Raw genomic sequence first — 26,097 nt, 5'->3', positions numbered from 1 at the left:
TCGGTACGCTCTGAAAATAAAATAAACGATTAAAAACCAATGTTATACTCGCTAATTTAGCGTAAAGGACTCCTTAAGGTCAATCGCTGAACCTACTTCTGCCTTTTAAGTGTAAACAAACCCAAAATCTCTGATGTGAATCATACCTATCGTTACGTTCGTTAATTTTTTTCATATTGAGCTTAATGATAAAGTTCCTCACGTCATGCGTCAGTTGGAAAGGGGAAAGACTAATAAGCGCGGAGAAAAGAATTTTGCACAGAGTAATACAGGAAATTGTACCTGAGACGATAAGATCAAAGCTTTTATTATATACCTGGTGTAACGTAATTGGAACTCTTCTAAGAGTAACGTAAAAATTGGAGAAAATGAAATTCCGAGGCTTTGTACATGCAGTATTATATTCTATAAAAATAATGTGAACAAACTTGAAAAGAGTACACTGAGAAAAATTTCATTTGTTATAATAACTAGAAAAATTCAGTAAAACAGGTATCGTTAAAAAAACTGTTTGAATATTGTTGGAATTACGAAAAACGAGGTACGCGTTACCATTTTGCGCTATTGTCGATCCTTTTTTGGTAATTGCAACGCAAAATCGGTTTCTGAAGCTTACTCTACTTTTTTAGTTAAACAAGGCTTTAACGTCAATTTGTTGTTTCACAAGCATTAAATTTTCGCAACAGTTACAAGAAAATATAGTAACAGTGATCGTAATGAGAAAGAATAGTGACGGATGCTAGACTTTCCGGTAACAACTAGAAAACTAATTTTCATTTTGTACCTACAAATATATTTTTCGATTGTGGTAAAAAATGGAAATAGTTAAGTACCGAGCTGTAACCGAAACTAAAAATTTCTCTATGTAGGATATTATATAAAATAATTTCAGTTGGAAAATGAATTTTCAACTTTGCACGATTAATGATGTTGTCCGAAAGTTAATTCAAGACACTCGTATAGAATGAGTCGATGATCACGAATGGATTCAACAATAAAAATCGTCATCACGGAGAATATCTCACAAAATTCAGTATAGTCCAGTAAAAGGAAAGCAACAGAAATAGAAGAAGTTTTCTTATTTTCAAGCAACGAAGCCTGCACACGTGAAACGGTGCCAGAAAAACAAAATTCGTTACTTTGTAAGAAACGCGGCGAAACTTTTGGTTGATAAGAAGTAGAGAAGAAAGAAGAAACTCGAAACAAAAAAAAAGGAACAAACGAATCACAAAAAATACACGCAATAGACATGTATGGGGCATGCCATGCTAAATTCGGCATGTTGATTCGGTAATATTGTTGACATTTTTTCGCTAATAACAGTCGAAATTCGTTTGAAAAATATCTTTTTCTGCAACGACATGTGCATTCAAAATACAAATATACTCTTCTTAAGTCCTTGAAGGTGTTTATTCATAAACTTTTTAAGGTTCTGCCGTTTTTAAAATTTTACCAAATGTGTTAATTATTTCATTTTCTGTTTAGACAGCTTCAAGATTAATCCCGTGATTTATCTACTTTCTTGTTTTCTCGAGCACTCCGGATAATTTTTGCTTGATAAAAACGAGCGTTCAACGCGTTGAAAATTTTACTCAGAACAAACGAAACTTCGGACAGGTTTAATTATTTTTCCGCATCTTCAAGCGCTATGATTATGTTAGTTTACAGCTTCGATATACCTTTGAAAATTTTTGGGAAAAATCAAACGAATTAACAATCGCTATCTACATAATTTTAACGTAATCTTAACAGGGTAGAAAATATATTCCATTCATTTTATTTCTGGCTGTATGCAGAACTAAAATTTTTAAAGTGGTTGATCAAATATCGAAACAAATCAACTTGACGTCTGAAAATGATTGAAGCTAGGTATTAAAATTTGGAAAAAGGCGATACTTTGAAAAGGTTTTTAATATCTATGAATAAAAAATAATCGCACAAATAAAAGATTCCGTTAATAAATCGAATGTTTTTGAGTTGATACTGTGATATGAAATATTTTAAACGAAATTAAAAAAAGTGATGGTAAAAATTGATTCATTTGACACGGACTGCCCTGTATACTGAATTTAAGACATCCATGGTGAATATAATGCACATATAATATTTTCAGCAAGTATAATCTGCGAAAGCATCGCGCTGCCGTTGTTGCAGAATCGGATCAGAGGTAGAGATACGCATCGCATATATTTCGCGCGTATAACAATCGGCCAATTTGAGTCGAAGCTGTGAAAGCTCAGGGGAAAACAATGGAACGACACGCAAAAACGTTGCCGGAATGTCACTGCGCCATTGTGCAGAAATTTTATTCGCACCTTCGGCTTTCGTTGAGAAATTCAAATTTCGTTTCACCGGCAAAGTTGGATCAGTGAAGAAAGAGAAGAAGGAAAATTATCGCTTGGGTATCGTTGCCCACAAAACGCTCGAAGTCTAATCAGAAATATATCGTTCCTGTATGATTATTAGGAATAAAAATAATCACGTATCTTGATTTGAAATTTTTCTTCTCTCATCTTCGGATCAATCGAAATTTTCACAGGCATACACGCGACACGTAGAACAGGACGGTGAAATTTTTTCCCCCGTTATTAAATATACTTGCGATGACCAGAAATTTGTTGTAAAATTCGAGACTTTTGGAATGACAATCACAGACTTGATTTCTTTCTTTTTTTTTTTTTTTTCTCTCTTCGTCATCGTGATCTTCTTGAGGTACACGCGATTAATCGATCTTTTAAACGATCGATCGATCGTTCCTCTGACTAATCGATTAATCGGTACATCCGACGTTTAGTTTTTCTCACCATTTTCGTTATTCGTTCCTTTCGATCGATCGATTATTCCGCCGTTTCGATCCAACGACGGTTTTCCGATCAATCATACTGTCCAATAAATCGGCCCTTCCAACTAATCCCACAGCCCTGATACTAACGTCTATCAATCTATATTAATACCGACAACAATTATGACGAATCGATAGCGTCAGGCGATAGAAATATCCGTGAGGCTTGTACCCGACGACAGTGACTGTGAAACGAGTCTTGTAAAGAAGGTGAAGTACACACGTGTATTTCTTCTTCTCCTCCCCCGCTCAATGTTCTCCACGATGCAGCAGCTTGGCCTGCCGGAGTCAGAATACAGGAGACAGTCATCTCTTGGCAATCGTTCGCGTCACTCGGTTGAATTACGACAGATATCCAGTAATGATAAGTTATCGGAAAAGGTTCGGTACCTGCAACAGGTCGCCATCGGCCTAACCTGATATTCTATTTCGCTGCACGTGATTTTACACATTTGTGTATCTTTGTGTATTTTTGTTTATTTATTTATTTATTTATTTATTAATTTTTTTGATCATTGCTTTCCCAATATCAAGCGAAAGAGAGTTTTATATTCGTTGGCCTGAGTCGTTTTTGCAGATGCCTGTTTAAGGTTGAACCAAAAACTGTGCACCTTTTGTCTTGATCATGTAACGTAATGAATGACATATTGATAATTTTTTTTTTTTTTTTTTTTTGAATCTTTATATTTCTAGCTGCACGTGGCTGATTTTTAAACCAATCACGTCGTGAATAGAGATTTGAAATTTCAGAGAAGAGGCTTTGAGGGACCAATCGGGTGGGTATAATTTTTAAAAGGGAGCGAAGAATGAGAAGAAATTGAGATTAGTGTAAAGTTTGACGATTTATTAACGATCTTTGATTACTTCCATTTCCTCATACAGGAGAAGAATGGGAAATGAGAAATTCGAAAATTGACAAGACAAGCAGTAAGAATTGGAGGGAAATAAATAAAGGGACAGTAATTAGGGAGCATTGCACGGACGGAACTGAAATTTACGACAGTGATGAAATAATAAATAGTGGGTATAAAAATTGAATAACAATCGACTTCGAAGTTCGAAGGAATTAAGGTGTGGATTATAAATCAAGGCTAAATACAGAGTGATGCGTAATAGAAAAAGCGTGCCCGCCAGCGTTGCGTACCGGCATTAATAATCGTGAATTTGAATTAACAGTAGGTACAAGAATCTGTGTCCTCAAACCTGCAACTCTTGAGATCCATTTTTGCGTCATCAGGGACGTTAAATTTCCGTGTATCATACGTTGCACGAATACAGAGTTGCACGTATCAGCGAGACTCGTCGTCGAAAATGGTGAATATTATAAACAGATTGATATTTTACTACTATTTGGTTATGTCTTTGAAGGGGATTCTTCAGTCGCTCGACTTGTACCAAGGAACTGATCCGTATTTGGTTAAATGCAACATCGGAAATGACGTAAGTATACATTTTAATAAATTCATTTTTCTCTAATATACCCACACGTATTACATTCACGGTCAGAATATTAGGTTATTTAATATTTACATTATGTTATTGTGCGTAGATTAGAGTGTTTTTTTTTTTTTTCAAACTTTTTTTTTTTTTTTGCTTACTTAGATTTTAGTCTCAAACACAGCCTCGTGAAACCGGAACTCGGTGGTAAAATTCTAACGGGTGCCTCATCCGGTTTGAATTTTTCAAACGCTCTATAGATCCGAAACACAATCTCGAAAACTGTACGAGCTGGGAAATTATTTTTGATTCTATTTTGTGGTTAGTCAAATTTTCTGTACAAAAAGTTATCTATAAAAGGTATCTTGTGTTCAATACGAACGTTTAAGAGGAAAAAAAAGTTGAAAAGATAAAAAAATAACACCACTCTTATATGACTGTAAATGAAACTTGGCTGAAAATTATCTTGAAAGTAGAATAATTTGGAATTAAAAAATTAGCGATGCAATTATACTGGACAAAAAAGCACGATAATAATGACAGTGTGCGTAATTTCAAGAAGAAATGAAAAGTGAAGTAACAAAGGAAAGAAAGAAAAACGTCGTCCTATCTCAGACGGGTCGAAGCGAATTATGGATTTGTTTTTAACTCGGACGGATTTTTAAGACTCTTAATTAAATTCTAAGGGATCATTTGTCGTATTCAATTAGTTTTCAAGGAAGAGATATATTTTAATGACATTTAATCTGACACGGTACGGATAACTGTATAAATCAACTTTTTTTGCTCCACTCTACTATATACCTATAATTTATAGATGCGCCGATATACACTCATCGAGTTGTTAAGAAAATGAGAGTGGAAAAGATGCAAAGAAAACTTTCTGAAATGACGTAAACAAGATTTATAGAAAATAGAATATTCTTCGCTGCGATTCTCTTGCCTTTTTAATTACAAGAAAGAAACTTTGTAAACTGTTTGTTTATTTTTCTTCGGGAATTTTAACTAGAAATTTGCGATCAAACGAGATTTTTAATCCGTAAAGATAAAAAACATCAATTGTAAAGACATAATAATAATGATGAAAGAAAGTTTACGTTACTTTGAAAATGAACACTTTTTTCTTCAAGTTTCGTGTAGATTTCACCAATAAAATAACAAAACATATTGCGCAATTTTAAAAATAGAAAATAACAAATTTGCGATATTAGGAAAAGTGTCGAAGAATGTTAACTTAGAAGTGCGCACACCACAAATTAAATCATCACTCTGCATTAATTACCAATTAATGTTTCGTCACGCTTATTTAAGTAGAGCGATGCTAGAAACTTATTTCTTTTATTTGTAATTTGGTTCATTTACGTTTACGCGGTACATCGAATGTAAGTAGTTACTTTCAAAGGAAATTATTAATTACACAGGTCTGCAAAATAAATAAATAAATAATATATATATGAAGTATTTAATGTGCCGAATCTATATTTGCTATCCATTTTTTTCTTGTCACGTATATATCACATACTATAATTTTTTCTTTTTTAATGTTGAAAATTCAGAATTTGTCGTGTTTCTCTGTTTTTCGACGATTTTAATCTTTAGACTTTTTAACTTTGTAATATTTTTACAAATATTGTTGCTATCATTAGTTTTTGATTGTAATTTGTGAGAAAAAGTACCGTTTTACTTAAAAAAAAAACTTTACATGAAAATTACATGTGGTACATATTTTTTGTTACTATATTTTGATTCAAGAGCGTCAAATCTGTCGTAATTGCATGTAATAATAATAAAGAGAATTCGATAGTCAAAAGAAATTCGTTATTTGAGTAGTATTTAATCCAGATTTTAATCGTATAGTTAGCATCAAATATTTATCAATTTTTGGATTCGAAACCATCTTTATACAATAAGTAATACCGATTTCTACAGTAAAATTCAATCAGGCTTTATGTTACATTGTTCGTTACATTGACGGAATTCACAACTCTAACTTTTAATCAATTATTTAGATTATTTAGATAAACACAATTATAAATGTCGAATGAAGTTAAGAAACGAGAAATACGGTGACTTCGTACACTGAGAGAAATTTTTATTTCCGGTTACCGCTCAGTCCTTAACTATTTTCATTTTTAACCACAATCGAAAAATACAGTTCTACGTACAAAATGAAAATTAGTTTCCTAGCTGTTACCGGAAAGTCTAGTATCCGTTACTATTCTTTCTCATTACGATCACTGTTACTATATTTTCTTGCAACTGTTGCAAAAATTTAATGCTCGTGCAAGAATAAATTGACGTTAAAGCCTTATTTAACTAAAAAAAATAGAGTAAACCTCAGAAACTGATTTTGCGTTGCAATTACCAAAAAAGGATCGACGATAGCGCAAAATGTTTACGCGTACCTCGTTTTTCGTAATTCCAACAATAGTCAAACAGTTTTTTTAACGATACCTGATTTACTGAATTTTTTTAGTCGATGTAACAAACGAAATTTTTCTCAGTGATAGAATAACACAAAACCTAAAAAAGATGTCAGTCGAGCAACTAATGCACTTGTGCTCGCCGTTATGTGGACCCATTATCAGTTATCCCTATTTGACCATGTAAGAAGTTCTCGGTGTTAATCGTAGCGTAAATATAAGAAGGGCATTCCTTCAGATATCGAAGGTAAAACATACGCTGCAAGCAATGTTTTACCGTTATTCCAAGTAACTTCATTACATTGCCATTTCACTTACGTACGTATGTGTGCACACATGGGGCATTCCAACTAAATAAACGGTTGAGCATGAGATTTTTTTATTTTACCCATGATTTTTCAATGTTGGTACTGCTCTTGGAAACGGTACAAAAAATTTACACCTTTTGGTCACTCCTCTTTACTCGATCATTTATTAAACCCATCTCAAAAACACCGAACTCAATTTTTGAGAATTATGAAAAAAAAATAACATTTATACCTATTCCAAATCTATTATAATGCATATCACATCTTCGATATGGTTATTGAATTTAAAAATTTTTCATCTAGTCCGCAAAGATATTCACGATTTAAAAAAAAAAAACTTTTATTCCACACTTCTTGCGCTATGATGTTTTTTTTTTACCCACATGTCACCCTCTATTTAAAAGAAATTTAAACAATCGTAAAAAAAAACAGAAACAAGTGTCCTTCCACAAGATGTTTTATTTTGCCAACTGAATGTTTTTTCTTGGTTCATAAAAATCAATTTACGTATTTTTAAGATGTTTTTAAGGATCGTACTAGCGTAAGAAACATTTTTGACGAAATTGAACAATCTCCCGGTCAACATTTTACTGATTGTCGTGTAATGCATCATACACATTGTAGAATACAGAAAATAATGCACTGGTTTTCCTTCCTTGGGCCTTAAAAACTGGGAAGAAACTTTCTAAAATCAATAGAGTGTTTTTAAACGCGTATTTCAATCTTTTCTAAGTTTTGGGCGTCCCACTTCTGGTTCTTTTTAACGATATGTCAGGCTGTGTTGAATTTTTATTTTCTTTTTTTTTTTTTTTTTGGTTTCTACGGTAATTCTTACGAAAAACTCTGGGAATCAGCGTATTTTTATTTTTTATTTTCTCAAAGCCCCAAATTTGAGAAACGAATTGAAAACGTAGGTTTTGCCTGTTTACTTGTACATTTTCTGCCCAAAAATACCTCGCACGCACACTTTTACTCCGGAAGATTAAAATATCTTTTCAAAAAACATACTATCGTAATGTAAATTTTGTTGGAAAGGAATTTTTGATCACATCTTGTTCGGTCGTTTCAAAAACGAATAAAACTCGGTGTTAACGAAATTTCACCGGAGTCCCTCCTTAAGAATCAATTAAATCAATAAAGTCAGCCCTGTAAATTTTTTCCAAAGGTCAAGAATTCATTTAAAAAGAACGCCTGCGAGTTGATTTCACATTTGGTGGATCTCCATCATTTTCGGAAAAAACATCCTCGTAGCTTAAAAATGTGATAATCTGTAAAAAAATCCAGGATACGATCATTCGATAATAAAATTGGCAAACAAATATCGATTCTCAGCAACTCAACTTCGCTACTTAATGAAGCGTCGTGACTCAATCAACCCGGCTGTTCACTGTCTGCCCTAACTCATAGTCAGGGATAGTGTGCAGGATCTAACCACCGGTGTATATATATATATACATACATATATATAACACGGTCTGCATTTGTTCAACGGGGAACCAATTTCTGCCCGGTAATTTATACGGAGAAGAGACGTCAACACGTGGTTATTAACTGCTGACCGAACTCGACGAACCTCTGACCTACCTACCGGGTGGCTGGGATAAATCTCATTCGGACCGGCTTGTTTCAAATTTAAAAACCCAATCGTTCATTCGTGTAACAAATGCACTCGTGCATCTAATGAGAACGAAGCGATTGTTTCAAGAAATTGGTTTCGACATCGTGAATGATTTATTTCTTCTTCTTCTTTTTTTTTTTTTTTTTTGGAAAACAGACTCATCAAGTCAATTTACTGCTTTTTGCAGTCCTTCGTTTTGATATGAAAAATTTATTGTCTCAGTGATAGAATAATTAAGCTGAATGTAAATATTATAACAATTACGTTTTTTTTTTTCTTTTTCTTTCTTCAACCGATGATCGATTCCTTTTTATAAACATATTAAAATCCATACGTACGATATGATAAATAAAATGTACCCAATATTGAAGCAAAACGATTTCTTTTGACAGATACGATTCGAATATGAAAAGCAGTCTCGATAAAATTGAACTAATTGTTATGTGCGTAATTCATCCAATCTTGGCTCGCTCTACTTTTTTCATATTACTATATTTCTTTCGGTTTTATTCTTCACGTACAATCCAAGAGTTGTTTCTTATTTTTATGTTCTGAAAAATATTCGAAAAAACGAAAGACCAGAAATGGAATGAAATATAATTTCGTCAATCGCCAGGATCGAAACGAGCCAAAGTTTTAAATTTATACAGTCGAGTGTAGGAGGCGATGATGGTTATTGGTGGGTTATATGATGGGTTTTGGGTCCACTAACCGCGGGGATATGTAAAAGTGGAGTTTGAAAAGTGGGCGCGACTCCCATCATTTAAGTCTTCTCTCTATACTTTTAAGGGCCCAATTTTCTCACCTGTTCGAAAGGATAGTAATCTTACTATATCATGTTAAACATGTCGGTGCTTTGTAACCTGAAATTTATTCATGCCTCTCTACCAAAGTGAGTTTCTTTACATCTAACACGAGCCATCAGTTCGAACCAGCTAAAACAATTCATCAGATTAAAGACACGATTCTTTTTGAAAATTCTTTTATCTCTGTTATTTTCTCAATTTCAGTTGAAATATTGAAGTGGAATATGTGAAATTGACGTGCATTTGAAAATGCAAAATTTTTATACGTCAGAAACGATTCTGAAATATTTGAATCGTTTAGAATTTGTGCACCGGAGTAAAAAAATAAAGCTCAAGAACGAACAATTATTACGATTATTTCTCTTTTATATATTTTTCGATTCGGTAAAAATATGTACGATTTTTTGGTTTCTTGTTTTTTGGGGTGGGGGGTTGAAAATATCATTGCGCAAAAGCATTTGGCGTATATTTGTCCACACTGTATTTTCTCCGATTTCATATTCTGATATTCTTATACGAGTCATTCCAAAAAAAGATACAAGCTTTGCATTTTCACACTCACTATGAAACTTCTTGTGACTTTACCTTCATTGTCCCTCAATGTTTTGCAATTTTAACGTAATTATAGATCAGTTATAAAAAATTCATTCCCTGTTCAACTTTTCATTCATAATTTAATGGATCCGTTTATACGATGATCATGATTATAATCAATCCTATCTAATAGTAGATTTACCTAAGCGTTTAAGAATGCGGTCGAAGACTATTAACGAAACATTTGAATATGCACAAATGTTTTCCGCATGAGTCACACCGCTGCCTCAAACCAGCTTGAATTCAATGTTTAATCCATGACATTGGAGTCGGTGACTCCAGGAAAATCATCATATATTGTATATCATATCAGACTGTTTGAATAACGGTTAATAGATACATGTATAGATTTACACATACCATATAATACACATCTTATCGTTAGACTTGAGACCAAAACCCTACATTTCTAAGCATTTCCAGTTCAGCAAAAACTATTGTTAGACATTTATCCGGCAGAAAAAAAACAACATTGCCCTAATCTGGAAAGGTCTAATATGTAAATGCAATGAAGCAACGAACAGTAAGTATTTTGTTTACTTACGTCTCATAAACGAATTTTTGGTTATGCCGACATCGTAACTATAAAACAGAATTACCCATAGTCAGAACTATGTCAAAAATATTTTTTTTATCCATTGAAAATCTACATTGTGACGGGAAGATGTCTCTCGAATTTACATCTTCCACTTTATTTTATTACGGTTATTTGATTATTTGGTTCATTACGAAAAGTCTCATCATTTTATCTCAAGGTAAATTGGTGATTTGTTTAAGATAGTTTCTTTTAAGTTTTTGGAAATTTTGAAATCCTTAGCTGATGGTTAAGTCCCGATATTTAGTACTCTGGAAGACTTTTCCTTTTAGATAAACTAAAGTTGCCAGAATCTTTCTAATAAACTTTTACAACAGAGGTAAAACGATTTAAATTGAATAATGAATTCAGGTAAACTATTCCACAGCACTTGACGATACCAGCGATATGAAATTCGTACTTGAACTTATTTTCCATCAACCAAGCATTATTTACAGATCACTCTAAATTAACTTAGAACTAATTTGCAAAATATAAACCAACGAACGAGTATTTCCTACACAACGTATAATTAATAACTGGTCGTTCAACAATACGCTTATATTCCAGAATAAAAAAAAAGTACTTTTCTGAGAACGAGTGCATTCTATTCGTCAATATTGTCTGTTTTATGCATACTCGCGAAATTATCCGATCCGATCCGATTAACATCGAGTAAAATTCTGTGGTTATAATTCGTCGGCGAATGTCTAGCCGATCGAGAGTATTATAAAATAATCCCGTGTCTCATCACTAGAGAAAAAAATCTGTGTTTCCATAGCTTCAACCGTTGAATACGGCATGAATTTAAAAATAGACCGCGAAACGAGATGGACGAATCATTCGAGATGCGCGCGCAGCGCTGCGTCGCGGCCTTTTTACGAAGCTTATCACTCAATTTCCCTCTCAGACTCTCAGCCTGCGCCCATCCGAGAAATCAAACACGCGGGGCATTGGAGACGATGAAGAAGATTTCATTTCATGGAACGTTAAGCTACTCAACAGTTTGAAACTGATTATACACACCTTCCGATTTTCGACTATAATGCAAGTTATACGGCTGTAGAAAATTTAAGGTCTAATCGGAAGGGAACGAATTGGGATTTTTCGCCATATTCGATATCCTGTTCTCACCTCTACGTATAGGGCATTCCGTGTCAAATCGAGCTCGGTCTGACCCTTAACCTTTCCGATTTGGGTCAGCATTTTTTATACGATTGTTTTGACTCTCGAAGGCAGGAATTTAGAATTTTTTTATTTTTTTTTTTTTGAAATTTTTCAAACTGCTATATTGATCGACAGAATTTTCAAAGGTGAAGTATTTCTGAAAAATCATTTGTCTGATGAAAAAAATTTTGAACTTTGAGCCGCAGTTAACTGGCGTTTCATCAACATTTTTTTCAAGTTTGTATCGAAAAAAATTATCTAAAAAAAAAAACTGAAAGGAAGAATCAATTTGCCAGGGGTGGTTGCTCAAACATTTTTATATCTAGTACCAGATTTTTAAGAATTGTTTAAGATTTTCGTAAGCTAATTAATTATTTGAAAAATTTAAAAATCTCAAAAATTCCTTCAAATCTAGCGTTACATATACTGACTGACTTTCCCTTATAATTTGAATGTTTTTTTTTCGGATACTTCTTCTTCATTAGAAAGAAATTCAGTACACTAGAGGCTGTTGTCTGAAACATTTTACACCCAATTTTAAACAATTTTTCAGATATTTGTCAAGATATTTTTATTCCTCAAGATGAAAAAATTTGAGACAATTTTCCAAAATCTGGTGTTCCCTATGAAAATGTTTGAGTAACCATTTATTGTAAACTGACTCTTCCTTTAATTTTTTTAAACGATTCTTCCAGGAAAAGTTCGAACAAAATGTAAAGAGGATCCGGCTTATTTTGGCTCTGGGTTAAAAAATTTTTATATCCAACACATGATTTTTCAGAATTATTTCAGGCTTTTAAATTGTGTTGATCAATGTGGTCATTCTTAAAAATTTTCGGCAGCTGAAACCGATTCGAAAAATTTTGGAACAAAAATGATAGCCTTCAAGAGTTGAATCAATCATCAAAAATCGCAGGTCGAATCGGCGAGATCAAGGATCAGACCAAGGTCGATTTGACATAGAATGCCCCGTGTATAAAACTAACTCTTTCTGGCGTACATTCGCTCATAACTCCAGACATACCAAACTAATTTCGATTATCTTTTTTCTGTGGGTAGTTACAACGTCTAGGAAGGTTTTAGACTATATTTCGCTACAACTAGATAAACAGTTTTGGCAATATAACGATATTTGTAAACCAAGTCAGAACGACATCACACACTTAAGCAAACGCTGATTGAACTCTTTTAGGTTAGGTTCGATTGAGTTAGGTTATGTTAAGTCAGGTTAGATCGAATATTATAAGTCTTCATTCAAATATACTTCACGGTAAGCAGGATTGTTTCATTTGAATAGAATTTTCATGTTATTACATTAAATTTGGATGCGATCTAATTGGATATAAACAAAAGAACTTCAATTTTCGGTTGTTTTGATTTCGATTTTTCCCGCGCCCGTCTTTCCAGCAGACACGAGAACGAAATGAAACATGAAATCATTCACTCCTTTTTTGCGAACACTGAAGAGCGGATGTTGAATACGCCGTTTTAATCAATCTCTAGACTATCTGTAATGTGGAATTGAAATGTGATGTAAACTCTGACGAGAAAAGAAAATTTGGTTTCCAGTTCAAGATAAATTTCCCATCTTCCATTAATTCCCTAGCAAATTGCGTTTCCTCGTAACTATATGCCTATCAAAAACGGTAGCAATACTAAAAAGGGAGTTGGCTTACGATCACGATGTAAAAGTTTAAATAGAAGCCAACTTAAAAATCGAGATTCCTGAGCTAATTGTGCCTGCAACAGCTGCGGGGCACTTTGAGTCGCTGCCGCGATAAGAAGGCATATAAGTTGATATCTGAAGAGGTTGCAACTGAGAAAAAACTCTACTCGTTCTTAAGTGCCGCGGTAGCATGAGCTGCATCTGCAGGCAAAAGAACACCATTGCGCCTTGCCTCTTCACACTGCATTCTCCAATTTAAATTATAAAAGTGACGTGAGTTCTCGTTAAAAAAAAAAAAAAAAATCTGTTTTTGATTTTTTACCTATACGACTCTTATATTTTATCCTACTTTCAGTTCTCTAATTCTTTGCTTCTCTATCATTTATGACTAAAATTCTCTGTTTATTCAGTTTCTGGTGTTCTGAAATTTTTATTGGAAATTGGTCAGCTAGATCAATTTATAAGAAATTGATTTTAATTCGAAATATACCGCCTCAACAAATTTGAGTAAATTTTTTCTCTGTTTCAAAATTACACAAGCTAGTTTTACAATTTATATTTATATTTGCCCAGATCTATAGTTTTTAAGTTGCAGGATTATTCGTTTATTTTACGCATATTCTGAAATAAATTTTATTTATTCGGTAATTTAGGAGTGAAGGAAAATAAAATATAAACATTCAAAATATCAGTCACGATAATACACTCAATTTACATATTTTCATTCCATCTGTTTATTTATTTCATAATTGTATGAGAAAATATAAATATTACGAATATTTCGAAATCAGAAAAACAGAAGTTTGACAGAAAAAAAACTTTATAGCAAGTGAACAATGCTGTTGCGGTTTTGCATCTAATATCCGGTAAAGATAAGTGCTACTATTAGTTGCTGTACAGTTTAAATTCAGCGGTCAGAATTAAGCCGGCGCTTCCAAAGAGCAACGACCTATTCGCCTGGAGAAGTAGAATCTGATCAGATAGATAAAGACTGACACGCCAGATTAAGGCAAGTTTTTTTTTTTCTTCATTATAATCGTTACGCTCTTATTTCAATTTCCAGGTGAATTGGTTCTAATCTTATCAAATTCTGTGATATTCTTCTTCTTTTTTTTTTTTTTAATTCGATCTTCTAATCGTGGTTCCTTTTTTTTTCTTTTTTCATACGGTTAAAATAACTTAGGTGCGTGTCTAATACAATGCTAAGCTAATGTTGCAATAAATAAACACTGACAGATTGATAAACAGATCGGTTATCAATAAGTATGCAGTTCACATTTGATAATAAAATTAGTTTGCAATCCGAAATTTCACTGATTTGTATTGCACGAACAGCTTGCACGAAGTTTTTTGCGTTTTAATATATTTGTATCTGATACGATCAGTTATTTCTCAGTTTGATGCTATATTGTTGCTACAGCATAGCGGTGGATTAGATTTCAATCTCAGCAACCGTAATGAAAAAAACAAGACAACGTATATGGAAAATATATAAGTTTATTTGATTCGGTGGGAATTGTACATTTCCTTTTCAACGTGTGGACGGATAACTTATAACGGATTTTTGAGATATACGGTTCGGTCAAAGAAGTGGTTGAATCAAAAGCGTGTTGAAACGAAGGCTGGGATTGCTGGGAAAGTCTTACTTGTAAAAATCAAGCTACGTATGTGTAAATCAGAGATAATCTTAATACAGGAAAAACTTTGAAAGAGCTGAATTTTGAATACGAATATCTCGTTATGTCATGAGCTTCAGAGAAACAACATTATTGCATGATTTCTCGCTTGCCCGATTTTTATTAACAATGGCGTATTTTATTCGGGAATGAATTCTGCATAGATCTTCCAAGTTAAATTTGTGGTGATGCATTCATTGCTAAATCCTAGATTTCTGCAGTTAAAATTAAGAGTTCATATTTTTTTTTCAAGTCATATTCAACTTTGTGAGGTTCAATTATACTTCCGAAACCTTTGATTACTCACGTTTTTGTTTCTGCAAATTTTAAACCGACCGCACATTTCACACATCTTCAAATTAATTCAATATTAGAATAACGTCATTCAACACTGAGAGAAATTTTTAGTTCCGTTTACCGCTCAGTCCTCAACTATTTTCATTTTTTATCAGGATCGAAAAATGTAGTTCTAGGTAGAAAATGAAAATTAGTTTTCTAGCTGTTACCGGAAAGTCTAGTATCCGTTACTATTCTTCCTCATTACGATCACTGTTACTGTATTTTCTTGTAACTGTTGCGAAAATTTAATGCTTGTGCAAGAATAAATTGACGCGAAAGCCTTGTTTAACTAAAAAAGTAGAGTAAACCTCACAAACTGACTTTGCGTTGCAATTACCAAAACAAAGGATCGACAACAGCGCAAAATGGTTACGCGTACCTCGATTTTCGTAATTCCAACAATATTCAGACAGTTTCTTTCAACGATGACTGTTTTACTGAATTTTTCTAGTTACTACAACGAAATCTTACTCAGTGAACACTTCCTGCAGCAAATCGTAGATCGTTCATCGATTCCACATTTATAATTCCGCGTTACCTGCGTTTGACGTGCGAATCCGTGCAACGTGACGTAACAAATCATAATCAAACGATTGAACGTCAATGCAACACGTTGCGAACCGCATGCATATATTACATGCATGTATAGGTATACAGGATATACAACGCGAACATTCCGAAACATGTTTTGCAGCCCCATTCGGTCGCTGATGGTTTGCGATCGATTTGCCGCTTGCATAATTGTCAAACAATTGATCGTCGAACGCGTGCAGACAATTTTATCATCCCAGTAGACGTTATGACAACCAATGCATTGTATTGCAATTTCTTACTAATTACACTTTCGATTGAATGCGATTTTTTTGCACGGACTCGATCCTCTGTTGTCCCCAATTAACTCGCAATTTTTTGGTTGTTGCAAAGTTGGGTTTATATTACACGCATCATCCCATATCCGTTGAATTCTGCAAATGAACGCAATCTTGTGCTAATTTTTCCTACGATCGCTAAAAATGTTCAGAAACTTTTTTAGATTTGGAATTGCACTTTTAACAATGAAAAACGTGTACAATATAAATCAAAATCTGTAGTTCAGGTGAACTTGCACAAAAAAGTGGAGGTTTTTTCAAAGATACTGGAATTATGTTGAACATTTTTCAACATGTCGATGAAAAATCGTAACAATATAATTTATATTTTTGCTGATATGCGTTTTTTTGGTCAATCCTTAGGCAAATTTATATGATATGCAACACACGTAAAAATGTATAATTTCCAATAATAGCACACTTTTATCTTTCATTGTCTAATTTTATACTTTTCCTTTGTAGTTTCATTTCCCAGATGCCGAGGGGGGGTCAGGTAATGATTCAGATTCAGACTCATTATTCAACGTGAAAGATTTATTCGTGAGTTTCGTGAATTTTTTTATCACCTTTTTATATTTTACTTATTATCATTCAAATTTTGTATTGTACAATTTTTTTGTGCTTTATTTAATTATTATCACACATGCCATTTTTCTTTTTCTCATTTTTTTACGCACTTCCAAATTCTTACCTTGGCGCCGCTATTTCAGGCTTAATTATTGGCACCTACGGGTGACGATTGTTATTGTCATTAAATCGTTTCCAAATTTTATGTGCTATCACTGTACATTGTCTGCTAACAAAATGCATATATTTATAAGTTATTCGTCGTTGTGCTCGTCTCATGCTATAATACACCGAATCAAACAAAGCTGTACTACGTGTCCAAAAAATTTTTTCAATCAAATATACGCATAAATTCATTCAAACCAGCTGCTTGTTTCTTACCAGTAACTCACACAAAAATTATACATGTTCAGAATAATCATTGTAATAATAATAATAATTTGTCATGAATCACCTACGTATAGCAACATGATTTCTTCATCTCAGTACATTTTTCAAAATGAAATTGCGTTTCATTTATCGCCCTCGAAATGAATATTATATTTTTCATGTTATATGATTTCTTATCTTGATCTTATGTAATAAAATAACCGCTAGTGTGAAGAAATAAATTATTTTTCCAATTGTATGGCCTACCGTTTTCTTAAACTTTTTCTTTGTACATCAATGCATCTGAGAAAATCACGTGAAGCCTTTGCAAACAGCCTAGCGAGTTGCAAAATGCCTCAATATTTGTTTGTGTTTGTTTTTCTCATGCTGCAAAAAGCTTGAAAAATTATGTTTCTTGTTCGTTTGGATCTGAATGTATCGTACGAATCTGCATAACTATATAAAGATGGAATGTGTATTAATAAAAGACAAACGAACATTTTAAAATTAGAAATGAAAACGATATTGATTATTTTTTATAAAATTGTGATATGGATTCAATATCCGATACTAATAACCAATATTTTGCAGCGTGCCTAGGGACAAGAGACAATTTATTTGTTTTCCCATTGTTTTCCGTCAAACGATTAGAAAATAATAAGAAGACTGTGTCGTTCAGCGTGCTTTCAAAATTTTTAAATTTCCCGTACAAGATGTAAATATTCGCGTTCGATATCAGTAGGAGAAAAAAATTTATTCCAATTCGCAAATATTTTCATTTTTTTATTTTGCGACCGATGTATTCGCGATGGAACGAAAGCAAGTTTACCCAAATAATTTCGGCTGATGTTACGGTGAAAAATTACGGGTGTAACCTTGTTTCCTCCTTCAAGCACTCAAATAAAGCGAAGAGAAATATTGTAATATTAATCGGCTGAAGATGGTGTTTCGAATATCGAATAATAGACGAATAGAATTGAGGCAGTTGTTGGTATTGGCCAAAATCGATACTGTTTATTTATTTTATTACGAGATAGTCGTACATTAATTACGAAAATCTCTTTAAAACACAAAAATAGAAAGTATCGGAATTATCAAAAGCTTAATTATATCCATGCTTCATTTCAAATCGCTTCGAAGTGTGACAACAATTTAATAGATTCGTTAGATTTCACTCGGCCGTAGTTCACTTTATTTGGAATAATATTTTCTACAAATTCATTGAGACCTTTTTTTCAAAATAAAGATGAAGAAAAAAATCTGTTTCAGTGACTTCGCAGAGAATAGTGTTTTGAATAAAATCCGACATAGTAGGATAAAATGGAACGAATTTACTAAATTCCAAGTCATTTTGAAGCGACTTTAAGTCAAATATCAACTTCTGCACTTGTTTATTAAAATACCATCATAATCTACGTTTTCATCTTGAGAGAAATTTTCGCAGCTTACGAGTATAATAACTTGATAAATACTCACCGTAGGACTATGTCATACAGAAATTGACGAAGAGTATCGATTCTGTGTCAACCAATCATCTTAAACAAAACAAAAGAAACTCATATGGGGCCATTCAAGTATCAGCTAACGCTAAAATACGGGTAAGTCATTCAGAGAAGCGTTATCAAATGTTACCTTGTAACCATTGGCATTTCAGGCAAGCTTTGGCTCACGCAGGAAATCAGAACTGCGTGCTCAAAGCCAGCCAACACGTCACTTCTCTGAGAATAATAAAAAATTTCTTGAAAGGTCGGTGTTAATATTGCGTGAATTGCTCAATAACAGTATCATATTTTACCAAATGTAATGTTTATTGCAGGCATTTAAAAAGAAAGACAATAAACAATTTATTTAATAGTCAATGAATAATGAATTCAAGTCTTACTGAACACGCTAATGTGTATTATTGATGATTAATGGTTGATCTTAAATAACGTAGGAATAAATTAGAATGTGACTATAAATGGCATTTCTGCCATTGCCAGGTAGTGAGTCGATATGCCAATAAACTTTCCAAAAATCGTTGCGGCTGATAAAAAATAGTAGTAGGCAAAACAAGCAAACGTTAACAATCGTTATCACTGGGGGTCGGACGCAAAAATTTACAAAAAATGCTTTAGCTAATACTGGAATGACCCTTTGAATCACTCGCAGTTTCCTCTGCAACGCTGGATTAGTGCTAGATCATCCAAAGATCACACGATGTGATTGATGAATCGCCTTGCGGCTGTATAGCATGTGTACACAACTGCAGTCGTATCTTCAGAATATCAAATGCGGGGTGGGGTTGAATTACCGAATTTGAAAAGTTCCGAAAGCGCCTAATTCCGAATTATTCAGTGCCGAAACTTAAAGTAAAGAAATCAAACTTTTACGAAACAACAAAGTTTCTAATGGGCGGAAACCCGACGGCTCAAAGTACCGAAATGTGAGCTTCCGAAAATTCAAGTTATGATGGAGGAAAGTTCCGAAAAGTAAAATTGCGACAGAGCAGAATTCTGAAAAATGAAGTTTCGATCGAGTAAAATTCCGAAAATTGAAATATACTGTGACGATGATTTTTATCACAATAATTTGGCGGCTCGCGATGTAAGCTGGAAAAAAAACTAGACCTTAAAAAAAAGATATCACGAGATTTTGTTGGGCGCCTGGCGTGGTCAACACGCCTCGAAATCTTTATCTTCGCTTAGCTTCGGCTAATATGCTCGGTAGCTCAGTACCGCGGAGAGGATAGGGGTAATTTTGGGAGAGAGAAAGAGACACTCGATGAACACACGCTAGTTAACAAAATTGAAATAAAAGAATATATTTTGACATGGCGGTGTTACACAAAAACAAAAGATTATCATTCACCAGTCGTTTTTCGCGATAACAAAGATAAAATAAACAGAACAAAAAAAAAAAAAAAATAACATAAAATCACGAACAATCAACTATCTAAGAGATCTTAATCCTACTTGCGCTAGCCGCACTCTTAATGGTAAAAAAAAATGGTAAAATGGTAACTAACCGCGATCGTCCTCGACTTAACTACAGCCCGAATCGTAACATTGATTAGGGATAAGGAATAAAGGATGCAGAGGCTGCGGAGGGAGAGCAACCGCAGTTTCTTGTATCGATATATCAGTGGCCATGTCCTTATTATGCAATATCATAGATGAAGAAGTTTATGCACAGAAACCAGTTATAATGGACGGGAGGGTTGTCAGGATAGAAAGGGACAAAGACTTTGAAAAGCTAATGCAACTTCACAATGACAACAATGAATACAGGTTGGATTACAATAAACCAGATCTTTCGATCTGAACTAAAACTATGCCTGGGACGAGCTTAAGTACTACTGCAATCAAGACAAGATTTCCTGATGTTTTACCTCCTTCGTGATCCTGAATATAGAAAAGTTTGGGATACATGCGAGATTGAGTCCAAGGATATTGGCTTTTTCAATCCCAACAAATCGGGGTTTCAATCTCAGATTTCTTGTACTATTCAATGGCATACCCATCGCCTTTGAAGAATAGATAGAATAAAATTCATTTTGCATCGTTCATGGTTGGATATTAGGCACGAACAGCTCATCGTCAATCATTCTGTTTTTCACAAAGCTCATCCACCAAGGAATAATTACGTCAGAGCTACATCTTATATCACAGGATGCAAGGTAGGCAATCTTTAATGGAGGTGGTAGTGAGTTGGGATATGCATCACATACATATACCCGCACAGAAAATTATCGGTATGGCTAGCAAATGAAGGCATCGACATATTCGCACCAAAGATGGTGCAAAAATAACACAAAGCAGTTGTCGGGTATCCAAGTTGGAAGAGTCTACGCAGAGTTAGCGACAAGCAATGGCATTTTTCAAGGCAAATCAGTGCGTCTTGAATAGGAATTGCAGGTTCCGTGAAATGAACAGAAGAGAGGAATTCCAAAAATATTCTTGACGGAGAATCAAAACTAAAGGAAGCGCCCAGCAAAGAAATTACGACTCTGGACAGTGATTAACGACTTGTCTTTTCGTTGTAGGATTTTCTACATGTGATAAATACTAGGATCGTGCAGTCTCGTTCTGTAGGTGAAGTATTGATGTCCATAACAGGACATCGTCAGGTTGAGTGATGCACTGGGGAAAGTCGTGTGTAGAATTGATTTAGCTCCGAATGAAATAATATTTCTTGAGCCTTAAAGACTATAGTCTAACAGAATGTTATCAATGTAGATAACAACTCTTCTAAGTTCGTATTTAACATTATATAAGTTTTGATCAAGACATTCTAGTCCAGTTACTTCAAATAAAACTAAGAAAATAAAAATAAATAAATTCAAGAACAATCAACTATCCAAGAAACGTTGATCTCACTCGCGCTGGCCACACTCTTAATGTTAAACAGAAGGGCAAAAACTTAAAACAAAATATGACACAACGCGCTAACCCCCATCGTCCTTGACTAAACTACACTAATTAGGAATTAGGAATCAAAGATGCAGAAGCTGTGGAGGAAGAGCCAACGAAGATCCTTGCATCGCGGGAATCTAAGGCGGACGGCTGTCGGTCAGTTGGGCTATGCCGTTTTTTCGAAGAGACGCAAAACGTTTGTTGAGTGTATATCAGTGGCCATCTCCTCATTATGCAATATCGAATATGGTAAAGGTTATGCACAGAAACCAATTATAATGGACGGGGGAGTTGTCAGGATAGTGGAGGATAAAGACTTTGAAAAGCTAAAGCATCTTTACAATGACAACAATGAGTAGAGGTTGGGATACAACAAACCTCATCTTTCGCTCTGGATTAAAACTGTGTCTGGGACGAGCTTAAGGACTGCTAGAACGAAGACAAGGTCTTCTGATGTTTTACCACATACTTCATACGACCTCCTTCACGATCCTGAATATAGAAAAGTTTGAGATACCAGCATGATTGAGTCTAAGGATATTGGCTTGTTCAGTGAACACTTCCTGCAGCAAATCGTAGATCGTTCATCGATTCCACATTTATAATTCCGCGTTACCTGCGTTTGACGTGCGAATCCGTGCAACGTGACGTAACAAATCATAACCAAACGATGGCATTTTTCGAGGAAAATCAGTGCGTGTCGAATAAGAATTGCAGATTCCGTGAAATTAATAGAGGAGAGGAATTCCAAAAATAATTTTGTTGGTGAATCAGAACTAAAGGAAGCGCCAAGCAAAGAAATTACGACTCTAGACAGTGATTAACGACTTGTCTTTTCGTTGTAGGATTATTACATGTGATGAATACTAGGATCGTACAGTCTCGTTCTATAGGTGAAGTATTGATGTCCATAACAGGACATCGTCAGGTTGAGTGATGCATCGGGGAAAATGGTGCGTAAAAATGACTCGATATTTCTACATGTAATGAATACTAGGATCGTACAGTCTCGTTCTATAGGTGAAGTATTGATGTCCATAACAGGACATCGTCAGGTTGAGTGATGCATCGGGGAAAACGGTGCGTAAAAATGACTCGATATTTCTACATGTAATGAATACTAGGATCGTACAGTCTCGTTCTATAGGTGAAGTATTGATGTCCATAACAGGACATCGTCAGGTTGAGTGATGCATCGGGGAAAATGGTGCGTAAAAATGACTCGATATTTCTACATGTAATGAATACTAGGATCGTACAGTCTCGTTCTATAGGTGAAGTATTGATGTCCATAACAGGACATCGTCAGGTTGAGTGATGCATCGGGGAAAACGGTGCGTAAAAATGACTCGATATTTCTACATGTAATGAATACTAGGATCGTACAGTCTCGTTCTATAGGTGAAGTATTGATGTCCATAACAGGACATCGTCAGGTTGAGTGATGCATCGGGGAAAATGGTGCGTAAAAATGACTCGATATTTCTACATGTAATGAATACTAGGATCGTACAGTCTCGTTCTATAGGTGAAGTATTGATATCCATAACAGGACATCGTCAGGTTGAGTGATGCATTGGGGAAAACGGTGCGTAAAATTGACTTAGTTCGCAACGAAACAATATCTCTTTCGCTTCAAACAATACAGATATACACAATGTTATCAATGTCGATAATGAATCTTCTAAGTCCCTAATTAACATTATTTGAGTTTTGATCATCAAGACATCTTAGTCCTGTTATTTCGAAACAAATAAAAAAATTTAAAAAAACAACATAAAACTTGCGCTAGCCGCACGCTGAATGGTAAACAAAAGGGCAAAAACCAAAAACAAAATATTTATTCGACGCGCTAACCGCGATCGTACTCTACTAAACTACAGCGCTATTCGCAACACTAATTAACATCCAAAATGACACTTGTCTTAACCTTAATTTATCGAAGCTTATCGCAACGCATCCGAAACTCAATCAGTATCACCACCAACCCAAAGTTAAAAAGTCGTACCGCCAAGCCGAGCGCTCACCCCCGACAATACGCTACCTACTCGAGAGGTGACACTGTAAAACACGATACCGCATCTCGACCCTGTACAGCGAAATTCAGGCTGTACGTAATTTCCAAAAGAAGAAAGAATCGGCTCAAGCCCGTGACTCTACACAACATTCTCGAATACTCAAAATCTTCTCAACCAGGCTACGGTCACTAAGCGAAAGAATCGGCAAACGAATTCCGAGTATTTTTCGACACGCAAATTCCAAAACGGCTATCCTTCATCCGACAAGCCTTCGCTCAATCACTCTCAAAATTCGATCGCAAGAATATCAGCAGCGCTTACCGTTCAACACCCAGAAGACGAAATCCCCTATCCCCTCGCGAATTCTCGCCAACGTCGTGGAAACAAAAAAAAAAACCAAAATCGTGATCGCAAATTGTCTCGCGCCACTATTTCGCACAATCGTGCAATAGAGTGATTTTTGAAATCGTCGACCAGCCGCAACACCGATTTCGTTACGCTACTTCCTATGTGACGTCATATCCGCAAGAATACGCAACAACCGATCCGTCATCGATTTCGTATATCGCGCAACTCGGCGCGCACATGTCGTAGCATCGTGGCGCAGAACTTAGGGCTGGATCGCAATTTCTTCCTCCGCGCAGCTCCATGAGGTCTTGGCGGTGAGCGGGGTGGTGCTCCCTCGTCGCTAGTCCGTCCTTCGCAGATTCGTCGGTCAGCTGTTGGCGGGGCGAGCGTGCGAGGCTGCGGCGCGCCGGCCGCTAGCGGGAATCGCGTCCGCCTTGGATTCCCGCGATGCAGGGATCTTCGTTGTCTCCCCCTCCGCAGCCTCGACATCCTTCCTTCGAAATCGTCGCTGTTCCGACGCTCCGCAATTTCCACGACTTGGTTGCTGACTTCCTGCTCGATGCCGTTGATACTCGAAAAACAAAAAGAAACAAAAAGCCTGAATTATCTTAGTCGCTATTCGCTACAATGTCCCCTCTCGGAATTTCGGATGCGTGACTCCAGTTCTGGCGCTCTTTTGCGAATATTTCGCTACTCGATCTCGGAAATCCCTTACGTTTGATTCTGCCCAGGGTTTCGGGAGCCACTTGTAACGGGCATCCAACATTCCTCATTACAACTCCCGCCTCCCTGGACGGAACGTGGGGTGTCAGAGCGCCAGCGCTGCATTTTGCGAGCCGAACTCCGCGAGGTGACCACCAGCTTAAGGTAAGTAAACGCCATTGCGCTTTATTCAACGATTCAAAGTGAGCCCATAAATAGAAGAACAAAAAAAATTATGGATCGACCATAATATCTATGAGACGTATACCCTGTTTCGATCCGTTGACCACTGCTCCCCTTTCCAACGCCAAGTCCGCCGAGGTGAGTGCTCAGTCTCGCTATGGTACCTGAAATTATCTGACAAGGCTCCAGGGAAAAAATACAATCATCGATCACAATCGGTGTTGGCCACGAAGTTTGGCATGATTCGCTTACCCCATCCGGGAGCATACGATCCATCTCTTCATAAATCGCCTCTTGTACTTTTCGAGAAATGAGATAATACCGCTGATCAATCGGCGCGCTTCTCTGTACGTAAATCGAGTGTTCCGCGAAGTAGGACCCAATTCTTATCCAATGAAACTGTACGGCGCGCGGCGCGCGCATCGCTAGCCGATCAGCTGACGCGGCCGTATCTCGACTTGCTCGCGCGCAGGTTGCTTCGGCGATACCGATTTACCGATTTCATTTCCGGACTGCTACCGCTACCTTCATCAATCTTTTCTCTAGAACCTTTATCTGAGTCTCGATCAACTTCTCCATTGTCTGCGCCATCGTCTTCTCTACGTCCGGTTCGGCAATTGCGGCTAATCCTGCGGAACCTCGGGCTGCTGCGGGTTTCTATCGACACGCTAATTCACTAATGAACGATTTTTTCGGCGTGGGTGGAGAACCATACTCGCAAAACAGCGTGAGATTTCGTTCCCGCTCGATTGCGAGGTAGATCAATTCGCACCAATTTCTATTCTAAATGTAATAAATCTAAAAAATCTAGCAATTGAACAGCTGAATTTCCGCCATCTTGTAGGGAAAGTTGTCACAAAAAGCGCGCAAGATTTGAATTGCGTAATATAAGCTATTTAGATCCAACGACATATTCGTCACACAAAAAAATGTTTTTGATGTGTAAAATAACGTTTGATGCGTTAAATGAAAAATAAAACACTTTTTCGGAAGTATAATATTATTTACAATTATATGATGAAAAAGATCATTTACTAATATGACGAAAAACTTGTATTTAAGCCGGATTTTTCTTGATATTCAAAAGAAGTTTTCAATTCGGAGAAGTTACCGTCCATTATCCTTTATTCTGTGATGGGCTGAGTTCCGTACGGATGATTCAAAAATTTGTATAACACCAATTCAACCGTTAGGGAA

General features: G+C 35.5%; 1 protein-coding gene across 1 annotated transcript in view; it reads left to right on the top strand.

Annotated features, from left to right (window-relative positions):
• LOC107222955 (collagen alpha-1(XI) chain) overlaps positions 1-26,097 on the top strand; it is a 152,346-nt gene that overhangs the window by 91,412 nt on the left and 34,837 nt on the right. Inside the window, exons 5-6 of the mRNA XM_046730649.1 lie at positions 4,211-4,282; positions 16,782-16,859. Of these exons, the coding sequence (XP_046586605.1) occupies positions 4,211-4,282; positions 16,782-16,859 (150 nt within the window). The remainder of the gene's footprint in view (positions 1-4,210; positions 4,283-16,781; positions 16,860-26,097) is intronic.

The sequence above is a fragment of the Neodiprion lecontei genome, chromosome 2 (genome assembly GCF_021901455.1).
Source record: "Neodiprion lecontei isolate iyNeoLeco1 chromosome 2, iyNeoLeco1.1, whole genome shotgun sequence".
Classification (NCBI taxonomy): Eukaryota; Metazoa; Arthropoda; class Insecta; order Hymenoptera; family Diprionidae; genus Neodiprion; species Neodiprion lecontei.
Note: the sequence above shows the minus strand (reverse complement) of the source record. Positions and strands in the feature narration are given on the sequence as shown.